General features: G+C 43.5%; 4 protein-coding genes across 4 annotated transcripts in view; 2 read left to right on the forward strand and 2 right to left on the reverse strand.

Annotated features, from left to right (window-relative positions):
- Positions 1-18: 18 nt before the first annotated feature.
- On the forward strand, positions 19-2,035 carry mrps7 (mitochondrial ribosomal protein S7). Its single transcript, XM_069713451.1, has 5 exons — positions 19-76; positions 784-975; positions 1,103-1,166; positions 1,265-1,432; positions 1,572-2,035. Exons 1-5 carry the CDS (start codon positions 33-35, stop codon positions 1,791-1,793), a joined length of 690 nt encoding a protein of 229 aa, XP_069569552.1. The 5' UTR covers positions 19-32; the 3' UTR covers positions 1,794-2,035.
- Positions 2,036-2,819: 784 nt separating this feature from the next.
- mif4gdb (MIF4G domain containing b) lies at positions 2,820-7,228 on the reverse strand. Its single transcript, XM_069713452.1, has 6 exons — positions 6,985-7,228; positions 6,157-6,250; positions 5,941-6,050; positions 5,496-5,651; positions 5,000-5,092; positions 2,820-4,353 (listed from the first exon to the last, which is right to left on the reverse strand). The coding sequence occupies exons 2-6, from the start codon at positions 6,248-6,250 to the stop codon at positions 4,126-4,128; spliced, it is 681 nt and encodes a 226-aa protein (XP_069569553.1). The 5' UTR covers positions 6,985-7,228; the 3' UTR covers positions 2,820-4,125.
- Positions 7,229-7,400: 172 nt separating this feature from the next.
- slc25a19 (solute carrier family 25 member 19) lies at positions 7,401-11,385 on the forward strand. Its single transcript, XM_069713465.1, has 7 exons — positions 7,401-7,512; positions 8,611-8,771; positions 9,027-9,182; positions 9,285-9,455; positions 10,017-10,197; positions 10,306-10,436; positions 10,515-11,385. Exons 2-7 carry the CDS (start codon positions 8,640-8,642, stop codon positions 10,728-10,730), a joined length of 987 nt encoding a protein of 328 aa, XP_069569566.1. The 5' UTR covers positions 7,401-7,512; positions 8,611-8,639; the 3' UTR covers positions 10,731-11,385.
- Positions 11,386-11,528: 143 nt separating this feature from the next.
- Positions 11,529-17,530, reverse strand: part of pitpnc1a (phosphatidylinositol transfer protein cytoplasmic 1a) — a 42,818-nt gene continuing 36,816 nt past the window's right edge. Inside the window, exons 7-9 of the mRNA XM_069713466.1 lie at positions 15,370-15,525; positions 14,492-14,555; positions 11,529-13,348 (exon numbers count right to left, since the gene is read on the reverse strand). Of these exons, the coding sequence (XP_069569567.1) occupies positions 13,041-13,348; positions 14,492-14,555; positions 15,370-15,525 (528 nt within the window). The 3' untranslated portion in view covers positions 11,529-13,040. The remainder of the gene's footprint in view (positions 13,349-14,491; positions 14,556-15,369; positions 15,526-17,530) is intronic.

The following is a 17,530-nucleotide window of genomic DNA, read 5'->3' on the forward strand; positions in this document are numbered from 1 at the left end:
CCAGGGTCCTAACTGACACACACATTTTCAAGATGACCGCTTCCTTGTCAGGATTACTAAAACCTTGGACACCAAGGTAAATATGACTTTTATCAAGACGCAGTTATTAACAGGCGGCGTTAGACCAATAATATGAGCATGTTATCTGCGTATTATGTCTGTTATACGTGTTCAAAACGTTAATATAGTAGCTCGCTCCAGTGTTAAATATCAGCCCCTGAAAAGTTGGCAAAAGCGAATGTACAGGGCTGCGACGGTGGTTATTCCTTCATTATTAATACGCTAATATAATTATTATCGATCTGTTTTTATTCAACCTTTTCATTATTTACGCAAGAAATTCTTCAGAAATGACGAGAAATGGACATCACACGTTAACAATGTCTTCTATTTTTCTTCTTTTTTTTTTTTTTTGAATTAACTTTTATCTATTAAATGTCAAACAGCGAAAATGTTTCCAGAGCATGAGGACGTCTTCAGATGATCTCCCTTTGTTTTGTCCGGATTTTCAGTTTACCATCGTATAAAACGGCAAACCCAAACCATCTGAGAAGCTGAACTAGATTAGATTCAATTTTATTTATAAAATATGCTCATCTCAGGGAACTTAAGCGCAGTTAAGTTCCTCCAACAAAACCTGACAACATTACAGACGGTAACCCAACAATTCCTACGTGGATGACAGCTGGTAGGAAAAAAAAAAGAAAACCTCTGACAGAAGCAACAATCTGTCTCAACCTTAAACCTGCGCTCTCTCTCTGTCTCTGTATATCCTGTTTCCAGAGTGTTCCTGGTGCGATGGAGCAGATACAACCCTTACTACCTGGAGCCGGAGGTCAGGAAGGAGGCCTACGGCCGACCCGAGACCGAGCTGACCGCTGAGGAGAAGGAGCGGCAGGAGCTCAAAGCGCTCAGACCCATCAAGGCGGCTACCGGCGGAGTCACCAGCTCCGTCTTCAGCGACGCCGTCGTCAGGTGGAACAAACAAACATACCAGCTCAGTGCAAGAGAGGATCGCATGTTTGGTATAATCTGTGTGTGTGTGTGGAAGTCCATGTGAGAAGATCCTTTATTGTTTTTTGTTTTGTTTTGTTTTTTCCAGTAAATTCATCAACATGATGATGACGCACGGAAACAAGGTTTTGGCTAGAGAGATCATGATGCAGGTAAAAAAAAAAAAAAAAAAAAATCCTAACAAGCTCTTCTCAGTCTTGTTGTTGACCCTGATAAAATAAAACTTAGCACGTCTTCTTTTTTTTCTTAGACGCTGGAGAACATAAAGAAGAAACAGGTGGAGAAATATCACAAGGCTTCAGAAGGGAAGAAGGAAGAGATCGAGTGTAACCCCTACGCCATCTTCCACCACGCTCTGGAGAACTGTAAGCCTGTCGTTGGGCTGGCCAGCATACAGAAAGGTGGAAAGTACTACCAGGTCAGTCTGTTGAGCGGTATTGTGCATTGAATTGCTTTCTGACAGCTGTAACCAATGTAAAAATGGGATGCGTGTCATGTCTTGAGAAACATTTGTTGATGACTAATTACTTCCTGTCTGGACTCCTCCCCCATCCCAGGTGCCCATCCCGCTTACAGACAACAGACGCCGCTTCCTCGCCATGAAATGGATGATCACGGAGTGCAGGGATAACAAACACCGACGCACGCACATGTATGAAAAACTGTCCCAGGAACTGCTGGCTGCCTTCCTCAAAGAGGGCAACGTTATCAAGAAGAAGTACGAGCTGCACAAGATGGCTGAAGCCAACCGAGCCTACGCCCACTACCGCTGGTGGTAGAGAGAAACCTGCCGGGACTACAATTCAAATACAGACTAACTGACTGGACAGATGTTGTTTCGGGCCGCAGAGTCACAGTTGCTCGTAGCGATATTGTAAATACTGAACAACATGAAAATCCTTTGGACGACGTACCACGCCGGCGGAGAGGTGAAACGTGCATGAAGGAGAACTGGCCGTGGCTCGCTGTCACTTTTTGTATTCAAAAACTTGTATCGTGTACAATAAACACCTGTGCTTGATTGGACTCGTAATTAATACGGAATAAACACAAACTGAATTCAGAAAAAAAAAAAAAGAGAAGAAAGATTCAAAAGATTTATTAGCACAAATAAATTTTCATTTAATGTACAACCCAACCATAAAAAAATGGAACCTAGTAATGTAGAAGTGTAATAAAATAAAAAAATACACACTATATATTGCAGTCAGGTCTGTGGCCTGTTATTAAGGGACTTTGATCAAATAACATTCAAACTTGGATATTCCAAATTGCACGAATTCTTTATTTGACTCTTAACAATCAATTTAATACATAAATAAATGTTTTATTGATTTAACCTGGATGTGGCAGCTTTTTCCTCTGAACTCATCAGGTGTTGACTTGTCACACTGCATTTAAGTCAAATGTTGCATTAAGCTCGACTTATTTACATTTTGCAGGTGCAGGTTGTCAGAATTAGAATAGTAATATTTTAACCGATTGACATTTAGCCTATATTTGTGCATATTGAGTGATTCCAAGGCACAGCTTTGATTAAGGACCTTCAAGCCGTCACTTGAGTATCAATGAAGTTCAGCTACATCACGTTGCTGGTGTTGATGGAACCTGAATTTAGACGAAAAAGACTTTTGCACGAGCTTCGTGCTCATAACTGTCCTGTACAAATATAAAGAGGGGAAAGAGTCATCTGTACTGGATGATGATGTTCATGTTATGTTGGTGCAACTTTAACCGGCAAAAGTTGTGAATTCAGAATTGTATTAAAAAAAATGTTGATTACCTGTAGAAAAACATTTTAAATATTAAAGTGTAACCAATCTTTTGGTCTTTTATTTAGAAGTTGTAACAAAATGTAACAACAAAAAAATAAAAATAAAAATAAATCCCTGAAGTCAGACAGTGCTTCACATGACAAACTGGACAGCAACAGGAATCCAACAGGACAAAGTTGGCAAAAACTTCCTCTGAACTGCAATAAAAACCTTTTGTTAATTCTACAATAAGATATGTAAATAAAAACAGAGACCGAATCAGATGCATCTGACTGGAATGTCTCCTCAGACTCCTTTGGATTTGGTCAACTTAAACTGAAATGTTCTTTCAAAACAGGAATGCCAGAAAGATTAAAAACGTGAAAAAAAAAAACAACAACAACAACTTCAGCTTCTCTAGCTCTGTTCAAACTGTAAAACAAACTTCTGCTGAACAAAGTGTGCCTGGATGTGGCTAAACCTCGTAAACTTCAACTCCTGAACTATTGCACATTCCACATCACAACGCCTCGGTAATATTATCAAACGCAGGGAACAATCCAGCAAAATCAAAAGTCTTTTTACGGCTTATGAACTGCCATCTTCTCCAACTCCTCCACTGATTATCTGGAAGATGTGGCTGTCTGTCATCAATCTGCTGGTTTTATAGTCAGCGGTCACTCAGGTGAGGTGTCCGAGCTGCTTGAACGTTCTGATGCTCAGCGCACTTTTCCTCGCAGGAAGAACGCTTCTGCTGGGCCTAAATACCCAGCATGCCTTGCAGTCCGACAAAGACACCCAGGGGCCGAACACGCGTCAGGATTGGTTGGGAGGGACGCCAGACATGACTTAATTCATTTACCCAGCAAATCTGATGCGGCAAAGCCAACTTTTGCAGGGAATCTTGAGGCACGTGGAAATCATTCATTTCCTGCGTCGTCTCTTGTTCATTTGTCAGAGTTTCCACTCTAGAAATGTGACAGGAGTATAGACTGTTTTTGGTCAAGTTCACAGTAGGAAGGACATTGAAGTTACCGTCGGCTTAGCTTCTGAGCTTTTTGAAATAAAGTGAGTCTGTCGGTGCAGAGTTTCATGGCGTTTGCTGTTCCGCTGTCGTCAGATGGAAGGTGCTCGATCGGATCAGCAAGAGGGACATTCTGCCTGTGATTGGTTGTTCCGTTAAGGCAGGCTAAGCAAGGGTGCGTTCTTTTGGCTGATCCGACCCAGCACCAAATCCGTCAGATTTGCCGAGGAAATTACGTCACGTGCGACGTCGCTCCTGAACCGATTCCAAAACGCATCCCGAGAGGTGCTCGGCCTCCGTCCGACTGCAAGGGCATTTTGTCTCTCTACCGTCCTAGTCAGCGATTTCACTGTAGTAGTACTTGTGGGCGGTGCTGCTGAGCATCCAACCTCCGGCCCTGAACTCCAGGATCTCCAGCAGCAGCAGACGGGCCATAGAGGTGAGCCCCTTCTGGAGCAGGAAGCCGTCCCGCAGCAGGAAGAACAGCTCGTCCATCCGCTGGCCGTTCACCTTCTCCAGCTGCTCTCCGATGCGATGCAGCTGCAGCACCAGGCAGTCCACCTGCGGAGGCGGAGCAGAGACACCTCAGCGAAACGGCTTCTGTGAATGCTTTCTACGTCGAAGAGAATCGACTTAAACAAAGGATTTAAATAATACATTCCTTATAATATACATACGCACATTTGTGGACATCCACAAAACAAACGATGCGGAACAAAGTAAATAAAGCACTGATTGTAATAGAGGGCCGATTGAGGCCTTCATGTGTACAGTTTACACGTTTCCTCTCAAATATTAGAATACGAACCATTATTCACCAAATGTTTTTGACTTTTTTTTTTGGTCTTCAACACGATTAGTTTATATTCTTTTTCTGCCTTTTTTTTTTTTTTTTTTTTTTTTTAAATGGATATTGACCTTTAACAGGTTAGGATGAAAAACAAAGAAAAAAAAAGTGTTGGTAATGTTCTGTGCCCTTGGTAATTATGAGGATTTATGAGTCACATGGGTGACCGTAAACGGGAAAGAAACAACCTCAGACATGAAGACAAGCCCATAAATATGCTTGGTGAACATTTTGACAGACTTGCATTTAACCGTCTCTTCTCCAAGTAAGATACGAGTTTAATTTAAGCTCGTTAAATCCTCTTACGGAAACACTCGGTTGTAACGAGAGAATTAAAAAATAACCAGTTCCCTTCCTCACCTCTTCATCGTTCGTTAGAGCATCCGGTTGGGCCAGCCTCATCAAACAGTCATACACAGGGTGGACCAGGGCCACCATCGGCATGTTGTTCACCTGAGACATAAAGAGCGGAGAATGCTTATAGTGGCTGACTGGTTTTTTTTTTGGTTTTTTTTTTTTTTAAAGTAAAAACAACAAACACTTTAAAATCGAGGAGGAAACGAGAGCCGGGGCCCTGGAGTCTAGTACACCCGTAAAGAAATGACGAGTTGCCTTATGCAAAAACAACAGTGGCCGTTATCCAGGATGAAACCCGAGTCAGGCCACGGTTGATTTGAATGTGTACCTGCGCCGCACCTTATCCCACCACAGTTAATGGTTGTCAGAAGATTGAGGGCACTTGCGTCATTTAGCCGATGACCCGGATGTGATCGGACAAAGCCGCTCTGCATTCTTCACGGAAACGAGAGGGTTGAAATATCTCGACGAGAAACCAAATTTGTCGTCCGGCTCTTACTTTGAGGTAGTCGAAGACGTTGCAGATGAACGTGACGTAGCACACCCACTCCCGCAGCGAGCGTCCCCTCGTCTGATCGCGGTCCTTGAACTCCTGCTGGAGGCGGTTCAGCAAGTTCCTCCTGAACACGTTTCCGTTGCTCTGCTTGGTCTCCGCCTGCACAGACGGGAGATTCGGGTCACACGAAGGAATGACAAAAAAAAAAGTCACAGCGATGTCGCTAAGCTGATTTAGTAGCCTCCTGTCGCTCAAACGTAAACGACAAGTTAGGTTTGAACAAGGCAGGAGAGGATTAAGAATTTAGCGAAAGAGACTCAAGACGTTTAAGTCCTCGTCTCGTCTTGGGCTTCTTACATCCCTCTGCCTCAGCAGCGCTCCGTGTCACAGTCAAGAGTACTTCCCCTCAACAAACTAAATAGGCCGTTGAAGTGCCAACAGCACTGACCTGAACAATCGTGTAGCAAATGCGTCCGGCCTCTTTGCTGAACACCTGGTCCTTTAAAGACTGATCCACGATGATGTCGGACACCTTCTCCAGGTTCACTGAACTTGGATCTGAACGAAGGGATGAGACAAAAAATAAATAAATAAATATTGACGGATTTCAAATCATTTGTAATCCCTGGAGATCGGTTGTAGGATGCGGTGTGAAAACGCTGACCTTTCAAGGCTGTTTTCAGTAACATCTGTGTGTCCTGGTCAAACGACTGGATCCTGTAGTCGTCAGCAGAGTTTTCCATTTTAGCTGGGAGCATCTAAATGACACCAGAGAGCTGTCACGCTGTGGAGATCAGACAATCCCCCCTTTTTTTTTTTTTTTTTTTTTTTTTTTTTAAACTTCGTTTGGTAAGATGTAACAGGTGTTACCAAACGAAATGAAAGCTTTCCACGCACATGTCCTGCTTCAAGCCTCGGCAGCCAGTGACCTCGGGACGGTTTGTGTGACAACAATAAAACCACAAAATACTGTACAGTCATCAAATACGCTGCTGGCCGCAGCTCATTCACGGAGGGACAGGAGAGAGGGGGGGGGGGATTACATGGACAAACATTAGGTCAACTAAAGGGTCATCCTATCCCCCCCCCAAAAAAAACAACAACAACAACAACAACAAACAAACAGACACAACAAAGCTTGATTTTTCACTCGTGCGGTGTTAAATAACAATCACCACACATCCGTTCAATCAAATCCATCTGATTTGCGATGTTTTGATCCACAGTTGGATTAAAAGCACAGGAAACGTAGCATCAGTAGTAATGTAATAATCACCGGTCACCAACTAAAAATAAAGAGTTCGTTAGCTCGCGTTTCTGCAGAAATCGTAACGTTACGCAAACGTCAAAGACGCGACGTCCAAGTTTAATACCTAACCCAACCCCCTCCTCCTCCTCCTCCTCCTCCTCCTCAAGTGAAACCGGCCCGCCCGGAGGAACAGACGGTTACACGCAGCTTGGTAGATAATACACGGTTATTTCATTTACTTACAATTTGAGAATAGCGAAAGAAAAATGTTCGTATTCAACGTGAGTTCCTCTCCTCTGAACTGGCCCTCCCACTCCGGTTCGTCGACGCGGCCGAAGATGACGTATCAACGTCAAGATAAGTCCCTGCCTCTCCTCACCCGGTGGCCACAAAAAAAACCAACAAATAACATAACTGCGACCAAAACAAGATCTTCTTGCATCCGTCCGTATTCTGGAAGTCACAACCTTTTATCTACCACGAATTGTGTTGTTTTCACTGGAGACGTTAACGCTGGAAGCAGATTTTCGCCGTGGTTGCGTGGTGTTTTTTGTTGTTGTTGTTGTTGTTGTTGTTTTTTAGCCTGTTGAAATGAGGCACGGAACCATCTCATCGCGATAGTTCGTCTTCGAAAGGCGGACCCGGGAGTCGTGTTACTCTCGCGTAGGCTGGAAGTAGAAACCAGTTAGAGCTCCTGTTAATATTGGATTTCACTAACTGGGATTCAGCGGGAGAGCTGAAGATGTACCTATAAAGGACATTTACTATAAGGTAAAAGCCTTTCTTTCTTTTTTAACCTTTGTTACTGCTACGGCCCCGGTTTCAAAGTGGAACAAGCTGCTCTGTTGTTAGCTTAGCGTAGCATATCCCAAGGTCTCATTGCATGTCCTCCACATGCTCTGTTGTGATTTCTACTAACATTTCAACTGGTTAGTGCAGTTTTATGTCATCATTAGTTGGAATTAAGTTTTGTAAAATGCTGTGCATCAGTGACGATGCCCCCTAAACGTCGATATAAACAGGCTGTTAGGTTAGGTTAGGCAGTTACTTTATTAATCCCCCGAGGGGACATTTTTTCGCTACAGCAGCACACAGGAAGCGATAAGATAATAATAGAATAATAGAAAGCAATAAAATATCAGTAAAAACAAAAAACAAATATAAAATGCACAGTATATACAGTACAGTATATATCTATATATATTATATACATATATATATTATATACATATATATTATACATATATATTATATACATATTATACATATATATTATATACATATATATATTATATACATATATATATGTATATATATTATATATACTGTTAAGAAAACATCATGGTGACATGGAAACAACAGATGGGCTTGAAATAGATCACAGATTCATAAAGAAGCCAGAGTCAGAGTTCTGTCCTTAAATCAAGACTACATAATTGACAAATTCAGATTGACAGCAGAATTTCTTACATTCACGGCACACAGCTAAATTGACGTCTCTGTCAAACCACGTCCCGCATGTTTTAAGTAACTAAATACATGTCAATCTGAAGACGGTTTGAAATACGCAAGAACTTCTGCTGCTCCACTGACAGCTAGTTTCTTCGCAGAATAGGTTTGTATATAAAACAACGAGGAACTCTACACGTCATTTTGTCCACTCAGATTTGTAGTTACCTATAAAGAAAAAAAAAAATGCATCCCCTGTCCTCTACGTAGGATTTAATCCAGTTTATTTATGTGCCAAGAGAGTCCCACTCAGTCTTCTCGTTGTTGTAGTAATAAGTGTGGTCAACTGTGTCAATGCAGCACTGCGATCTTGTAATGCTGAGACTCGAATCCCGTATAGTCCATCATTTCTGTCTCCAGTGTTAAAAGGAACCTGAGGCTTTGGAGACATGGTGGGCTTTGACCCTGGTGTTCAGGGTGCAGTTCTCTCGGCGGGGGAGGCAGCGCTGGCTGGTTCGGCTGCTGGGATGGTCACCAGAGCCCTCATCAGTCCCTTTGACGTCCTTAAAATCAGATTTCAGGTATTGATGAAACGGTCGACTCGACATGCAGTGACAGAATAGCGCTCATATGTAAACCAGTGTTCATTTATGTTCAGCACCAAACAATCTACACGATAATGTCACATCATCATGTTCTTTGATTTAGCGTTCACGCTTCTTAATCTCTTGACATCACATCTGAGCAGCTGAACTATCATAGAGAGTTGTGTTGTAAAAGTAGAAATTAAACTGTTTGCGTCTTGTATGCTCATCAGTAACTCTTTCCACCCGCAGCTGCAGATAGAGCGAGTGTCCTCGTACAGGCAGGAGGGGAAGTATTGGGGATTATTTCAAGCATTTCGCTGCATTCATTCAGAGGAGGGACCCTCTGCTTTCTGGAAGGGCCACATCCCGGCACAGCTCCTCTCCATCTGCTTCGGGGCTGTCCAGGTAGAGCCTGTAGACTTTAAACGGCGTGTTGACACAGCGATCTAAATAACGCGATCACTTTTATTTACAAGATTTACCTGACTGTGTATGTGTGATTTGCAGTTTGCCAGTTTTGAGTTCCTGACCGAGGCGGTTCATAATTCCACGTCGTACGACAGTCAGACGGCAGGAGTTCACTTCCTCTGCGGTGGCTTGGCAGCGTGCTCTGCTACGGTGGTCTGCCAGCCTCTGGACACACTGCGGACACGCTTTGCAGCTCAGGGAGAACCCAGGGTGAGATACACTGCGACTTTCACTTCATGACAGAATGCGTTATGCCGACTCACGGTTATCAGTTGCTGTTGTTTATTTTTTGGATTGATATAACAAGGTGAGGCGCTGTGAATGTGGCAGGAGAGAAACAGATATATACCAACATCAACAGCAAAAGGAAGCTTTTGTCTCCCTCTACCAAAAATGAATAAACTTTAAAAAAAAAAAAATATTTTTTGTTCCTAATGAAAGTGAGTAATGGAAATGTTGGGTAGTCTGTATTTCTTCTACTGGACTCGACTTCCAATAGACTAAGACATTCCTCTTCTTCTTTTTTTTTTAAAGATCATTATTTGGGAATGAGCTTATCCTTTATTGAGAGCAGATGCCGTTGTTGAATCAGAGAAAACACCGTGTCTTGTAACCTGTTTGCTCTGATTATGGTCCCGGTTGCAAGAATTGAATTAAAAACCCACGAGAAATTATTCTTAGATATTTGGATTATAATTATCTTTCTTTGTACGGTATTAAACATCGGGGACCCTCCAGAAACCCTGCATTATGCTTCACCTGCCTTTTCAGGTGTACAGGAACCTGCGACATGCCGTGTTTACAATGTGGCGCTCAGAGGGAACGCTGGCATATTACCGTGGCCTGTCTCCAACCCTGATTGCAGTGTTTCCTTACGCTGGACTGCAGTTCTTCTTCTACAACATCTTAAAACAGATGCTGGCTTCATCGCCTGAAGCTGGAAAGACAAGAGGTCGGCAAAGAACAGACTCAAAGTCCTGCACACTAAGGACAATATTTACATTCACGCAAGTACCTTGGGCAGTTCTAAATCCTGTGACTTTTTACGTCTCTCTTCAAGGAAACCTGAGAAGCCTGGTCTGTGGCAGTGGAGCTGGCATGATCAGCAAAACAATCACATACCCCTTCGACCTGTTCAAGAAGAGGCTTCAGGTGGAAGGTTTTGAGGCCGCCAGACTTCACTTTGGACAGGTAAGCATGTTTCACACCGCAGGAGCATGTGATCTGGGTCTAATCTGTCGGTATAACCTCTTGTTTCTACATGCGCAGGTGCGGCGTTACACGGGTCTGATGGACTGCATGGCTCAAATAGCCAAAGAGGAGGGCGTCCGAGGCTTCTTCAAAGGCCTCTCGCCCAGCCTGTTAAAGGCTGCGCTGTCAACAGGCTTCACCTTTTTTTGGTATGAATTTTTCCTCAACGCCATGAGTGACGCCAAGAACAGACGGAGAGCAAACGGCCTCACCAAAGACGTGGAGGAAAGATAATGAAGGAGAAAAGTAAGTCGCGCATATTAGATGCACCTTTTTGCCTTGTTGCTGGCTTGCACTGAACAAATGTATCAGCTGGTGGTTTCTTTTGGGTTTACATGCAGTATAAGGGTGGAAACAACCACATCCTCACTTTATTTTATTTTTTTTGTCGTTACAACTTGCGTTGTATAAGCATTGTATCTTTTAAAAAGTATTGTTCAATCTGTTTTTATAAGGTTTAAGGTTAGGTCTTAGAAAATAAATGTAACATTGATGTTTAAACTGAACTTTGCACATTTTAAAGCTTTCACTTTCGTCCATTGTCTGTTAACTTTGTCATTCTTCACTTACATTTTGTCATCATTACATTTGGAGAAAAGAATTCAGCAAATAGCAGCTTTGGATTTGGTTTGGCGTATACATATTTTGAAAAGACAAAAAAAAAAAGAACGTTCATTATTTATTACATTTTATATTGTTGTGCACAAAACTGCACTCTAAACCTTTCAAGTCATTCTTGTTTTAAATAAAAGTTTTCTATAAAGTCTGTTTGGTCCATCTACCGGAGGCTACATGAATACTCTTTTACATGTATAAGCGTGTGTAAGTGTTGTAGCATACAGCACATTACTGACCATTCAGTTGTAATAAAGGATGAGCTTTCATGTCTAAACAGGTGTCGACTTGATTTACTTTGACCTCAGTCAAGACACACACACACACACCTGTTTGAAAACGCTGCTTACACATTACCAGAGCATTAAAGTTCATTATGTATTGGGACGCGACTTTACTTGCCTTTATTTACCTAAAACCGGAGAGTCAAACTCCTTATGGAGTCAGCTATAATGGAAAATACGATACAGTATTTTTTTTTATATTATATCCATTATGTTATTAGAAAAAAAGAAAAAAATACTAGAAATGATTGTTCGAGGTGCGTGTTTGCTTTTTGATTAAAAAAAAAAAAAAAAAAAAAATGTGACTGGGATTTGTAATGTCTCATTCTCTAATGAAAGAAAATAACAGGGGTCAAAGAAAAACCAGGGCTCTAATGTTAACATGAAGAAGATATCATGATGATCAGCATAAACAAGGAGTTAAAAAGGGTAAAATATTTTGGATCTGCAATCAGATCTGCTGTTACACCTGTAACACACACCTCCATCCATGTTTTGAATGAACGCGGTCCTTTTGTATGTCCTACATATTCAGTCATGAGTTTATCCGCTTTAAGTGGTTTAACTTTATTTAAATGACATTAATAAAGACTCCTCCTCACACAGCTATGGATGCACCAGTATTTAATTTCATGTACTGAATACATAACTCATTGATAGCATGAGTGAAAATGAACACGGTTGAAATGAATATAGCATCAAAACAACACCACATGACCAATCTGTAAAAAGTCAAGTAAAACACAACATCAAGTATGAGGCCGAGATAACAAAGAAAACATTCACTTCACAAATATTTCAAAGCCCGCTGCGGTCAAATCAAAGGTGTCACATGAAGCCGCTGCGGCTGGCTGAACTCAGTAAACGAACACAGAAGATAAAAGTCCTGTCTGTTTAAATACCTAGTAGAGATATCATAGCAGTGTCATTGCTGGATATGATTTTCTTTCACCGGCTGACATTTTATCTGTTGAATAATATTCACACAGTATATACAAGAATACACAACCACCTTACACCTGACTGTGAGAACCGCAATATTCAACTGTTACAGTGGCCAACAAGAATCTGCCAAGAAGTTCAAACCACAGAAATAGAAACACTAAACCACAAGCTCCAGTCAACAAAGCCAGATGTTTAACGGGTAAAGCAGGAACAAAAATCGACTTCTGTACGTGTGAAGTTTATGTGCAGTGAGTGGATCTCTACATTTCTTGTCAACACACCCTGAGGTCGGATAAAAACAAGGTGATCTGTGGTGCTCTGTGAGATAAAACATTGTCAGGAATGTATGCTACGCTCAAGTCGGGCTAATTGGATTCCTGATTGGTGCGTGACGCAGGCTGGCGGTTTTTAAAAGAAGAGAAGCGTGTTAGACTCTCGCTGGGACGTACTATACCTTTACACCTCGCAGGACTTTTTGCTGTGGAGATCGAGGCGGCCTGTCTGTGCCTGTAAACGCAGTCTGAGGGCTGTTGGCTTTGCTGTAACACAGGCGAGTCTGCTGAGGGGCTGGGATCACCAGGGCGGTGAAAAGTCTCCTTCACTTCAGCTGGCTGAGGGGGGGGCATTGTGGGATGTGCTGGGCAGGCATCCTCCACTGATCCATAGGTCGAGGGTGTTCACCGGTGTGGCCGCCCCGCTTTCATTCTGGCTGCGGACTGGAGTTCCAGGAGAAGAAGCTGGGCAGCTTGAAGAGGGAATCCCTCCGGCCCGGATCTGGCAGGGTCAGGGTCTCCGGAGCCGACTTCTTCCTGGGGCGCTCTTTGGGCACCGACAGGAAGTCAGGGGCTTCGGTGGAGAGGGGGGTGGACGGGGCACTGTTGGGTCCGCGGGTGCTGGATGGCAGAGGGGTCTCTGAGATGGAGATGGCTGGAGGGAAGGTGCCTAGCTTCAGGTTGGTAGCTTCCTGCGTGGCACGCTCAAACTCTCTTACCTCCTCCATGGTCATGTCTGTTGGGACGGAGACGTTGGAGACTTAGAAGCAGTGACTGTTTGGTTTGGCGAGGACAAAGCTGCATGGACTCGGGTGTTTGGTCTTGAAGATGTTTCTCTTTTTAGAGACACGGTCATATTTTCTCATGGAAGAAACGTCGAAAAATATCTCGAGCATCTTTTTTTTTTCGTCTTATAAAATCATCTCCTTTGTAATGTTTGTGCTAAATTACTCAGAAACAACATCACAGTGGTGATTAGTTTGAACTGCTACCCACTCGACGTCTGATTTTGCATTTGATTATTCTGACGACTCTGAAAAAACCTACACGGGCCTCGAGATTCTTCAAACAGAGAGCCTCATAACACGAAACGGTCGTACGATCAGAACGGTTGTGTGGTTAAAAACCAATGCCTGAGCCAACAACCTAAACATTTATGAGAGACCGCCTGCAGCACGGCGCTTGGAAAGATAAATGAAATAATAATGACTCGGGAGGTGTGAAGTGAATGATCTCATAAGAGAGGTGAGAAGAGGGCATGAAGCTGAAAAGTTTTCTACAAAAATGGAAACTTTAGTCCATGTAGCTTCTGTACCAGCAGGAGATAAAGAAAAGCTTCGGCAGCGTCATGAGTTTTAAAAGGTAAATCAATGTCACAAAATACATAAAAACGCTTCTCGAAGCAAATATGGTTTCTGGGACATTAAGTCCATCTTATTGTGTTCAAATTTAAATGTCTTTTCTAACTATGTTTGATTAGTCGTTTTGATTCGGTTTTTTTGATGCTTCAAAAGGGTGTATGTCATCATGATTGACAGCTGTGATTGATGGCTGCGCATGCATGTAAGACAAGGGTCGAAGACGGAGGTCATGTGACCAAATACCGAGTGACAAAGTGCAGGTACAGAGAAGGTCTGCGAGATTCACGTCTGCGATGACGCAGAAGCCCATGTGGATTTCTTTCAAGTAACGGAAGTAAGCGACTTCGATTAACAACCATAACGTTCGCTGAGCTTTACGCGACATGCAGAAGTACTTGTGCCACCAACGGCAGCAAAACTTAAGATCCGCGAGATTGTTATTACATCAAAAATAATCCTGCACACAAAACTAACCCATGTTTTCTGAACCGCGTCACTGCCGTCTCCAATGAACTTACCAATCCACTCGTCCACCCAGGCAAAGGCCTGCTTGTGTCCCAGAAGCAGGACATCTCGGATCACCTGAGCAGAATCAGAAAAAAATGTGAGGAAAAGGAAACAAAAGAGGTAAGATCATTGGGGGTGGGGGGGCAGAGACAGGGAAGAAGTTCAAAGAGAGAAGACATGAATCAGGTTTAACCCTCCCGTTGTCCTCGGGAGCTGTGTTCAACCAAGCTCTATTTTATTTTCATATTTTTGGGGATCATTGGTGACAAGGAGGCTGTGAGGGTGATGATCCCCCCCCCAAAAAAAAAAAATTAAAAAAAATATAGAAATAAAATAAGACTTGGTTGAACACAGCTGCGGGTCCCGAGGACAACGGGAGGGTTAAAAACATTTCGAAGTTCTAAATGTTTCTGGCCACCCCTAGAGGAATGTGATTTATACGAGTCACTCTTGGTGTTACTGTGTGAGTAATGGCCTTGACTGTATGTGTGTGTGTGTGTATGGGGAGGGAGGGGGGGGTTGTTTGCTTCGGGCAAGGAGAGTACAAGGACAGGTTACCCCCAGGGACAGATGCTGTCCGGATTTTGGAAATAGGAGGTCGAAACGTTAAACTTTGTAGCCGAGCGAATGGGAGTTGGTGCAAGGTAAACTCTGAGATTTAAACAGCGCAAATATCGTAGAAGGTGATGATGGAGCAGCTGATTCGGTTCAGGGCCGCGTATCACATGTTGTCAGCAGATAATGGGACCCCGTAGGGCACTGACACCAATCTACACGGCTCCAAAAGTTTGACTGGGTAAGGGCAGAGTATTTCTGTGAGGACATCCTCGACAAGTCCCCCCCCCCTAAACAAATCCCACACCAGACTTTTTTTTTTTTTTGTCCTGACCTTGTGGACAAACTGTTCCACACGCGTTTGCAGGCCCCAGACTTCAAATTTGACGGTGACCAGTTTGTAGGAGCACATGATGGGGTCTTGGGTGTCGATCCATCCTTCCTGCAGAATCCCTCTGTCGGTCTTCTTCGACTTGAAACACCGAAGGTCCTAACGGCCAAAAGACACCGGGTTCAAAACAATTACACATCCTTCCTCAGGGAATTAAACAAACAAACAAACAAACAAACAAAAATCTTACGTAAGAGCTGCATACATTTTCATATGTGCAAAAAGAAAACCAAAAACCCTTTCAACTGTTTTTTTTTCAACCAACCCCATATTAAAATGTTGTCGTTTATCTCTCTCACGCACGCACACACACACACACACACACACACACACACACACACACACACACACACACACACACACACACACACACACACACACACACACACACTTCTCCCTTCCTGCCTATTGGACGAGCTCACCTGCATTTGCTCAGAGACTCACGCAGAGTACAGCCAAGCGGCGCGGTGGGAGTTTCCTAATCACAAACTTCACGCGCATTAATCACTGCTCCTCGGGGACTAATTACGACGCGGTGCTCATTTGTCTTGGAGCAGTGGTGTCTGACTGTGTCGGAGTGTGCGCGGGGGCGACACACAGCTCACAGCTCCCTCTCCCATCCCTGCTGGGAGAGCGCTGGCAGCGGAGGTGGGAGAGGCCTTGTCGCGTTTGTCTGTGCATAAGACGTGTCATCAAGTTTATTGGCAGACGCAGAAGGAAAGAAGTAGAAGTGCTAATGAGAGCCCGGTCCGGTTTTAACACATTTTCTAACAAATAAATATTACATCGAAAGATATTTGACATCATTTGCTTCCAGATTTGCTGTACTAATTCCTCTTGAACGCGAACATTGGTGCTTAAACATCTCGCTGTGCCAGAGAGCTTCTTTCGACGACAGTGCAACTCTTATGAACAACCTCTAATGTACGTGCAGTATCTGGTACGGCTTTGAAGAATCCAGGTGTGGTTGTTCAATTCTCAATTTAAGTTCACCTCCTCGTGTGTTGGATTGTTCGATGTGCACAATCGACGCACGCGGTTCTTGTTTCTAATCATTTAGCCACCGCAATAAAGGCTTATTAACTTGTGTCGCTCCATGAAGCAGGGGGATTTATTCCCTTTTTCCTGATGAGGCACACTTGCCTACGTGTTCCGCATCATCGGCAACCGCTTTCAGGGCTGCGAAATGCTCAGCTATCTTTTATTCTGAGTTTTATTTAATTTGGGAAATGCGTGATGATCCCTGGTTAAAAGTCAGATGCTATTTGTGCATCTCTCTTTTAAAAAAAAAAAAATCCAATGATATTTACATTGACCATCTGACATCTACTTTTAGCTCTGGACGACATCACTGTGCTATTCTTAGCTCTTGAGTGTAGCATAAAGCCCAGAGGGAGATGTGTACGTGTTTGTGTGTGTGTGTGAATGTGTGTGACAGTAAAAGCGAGCATGCAATTATTAAATCGCCACTGCGGTGCCTGTCATGACCCCTGTTGATTATTAATAGCGCAGCACTTTTTACGACCACCAGGCCCTGATAGACGGGCAAGCGCGCACACACGCACGCACGCACGCACGCACGCACGCACACACACACACACACACACACACACGTCAGATCACCACAGTCTCTGTCCATCACCGCCCCCACACGTAAACACGCTTCTCCCTGCCTCCCATCACTCAGACGAGGCAGATGGCCAGCTGGTGGTCAAAAATGAGCCGGTGGCCGCTGCAGAAAGATAAAACACTATTCTGTTCTCACACACACACACACACACACACACACACACACACACACACACACACACACACACACACACACACACACACACACACACACACACACACACACACACCATCCTTCTCTCCGTTTCTTAGTTGTCTTCTTCTTCTGTTACTCTCTCCGCTGTGCATGCATACATTGATTCCCTCCGTGCTCCTGTACACACACACACACACACACACACACACACACACACACACACACACACACACACACACACACACACACACACACACACACACACACACACACACACACACACACACACACACACACACACACACACACACATCGCCTCCCGAGGTCAGCCACTTCCCC

The sequence above is a fragment of the Brachyistius frenatus genome, unplaced genomic scaffold (genome assembly GCF_029030835.1).
Source record: "Brachyistius frenatus isolate BFR_SWC_R1_liver_20210118 unplaced genomic scaffold, ASM2903083v1 Contig_119, whole genome shotgun sequence".
Classification (NCBI taxonomy): Eukaryota; Metazoa; Chordata; class Actinopteri; family Embiotocidae; genus Brachyistius; species Brachyistius frenatus.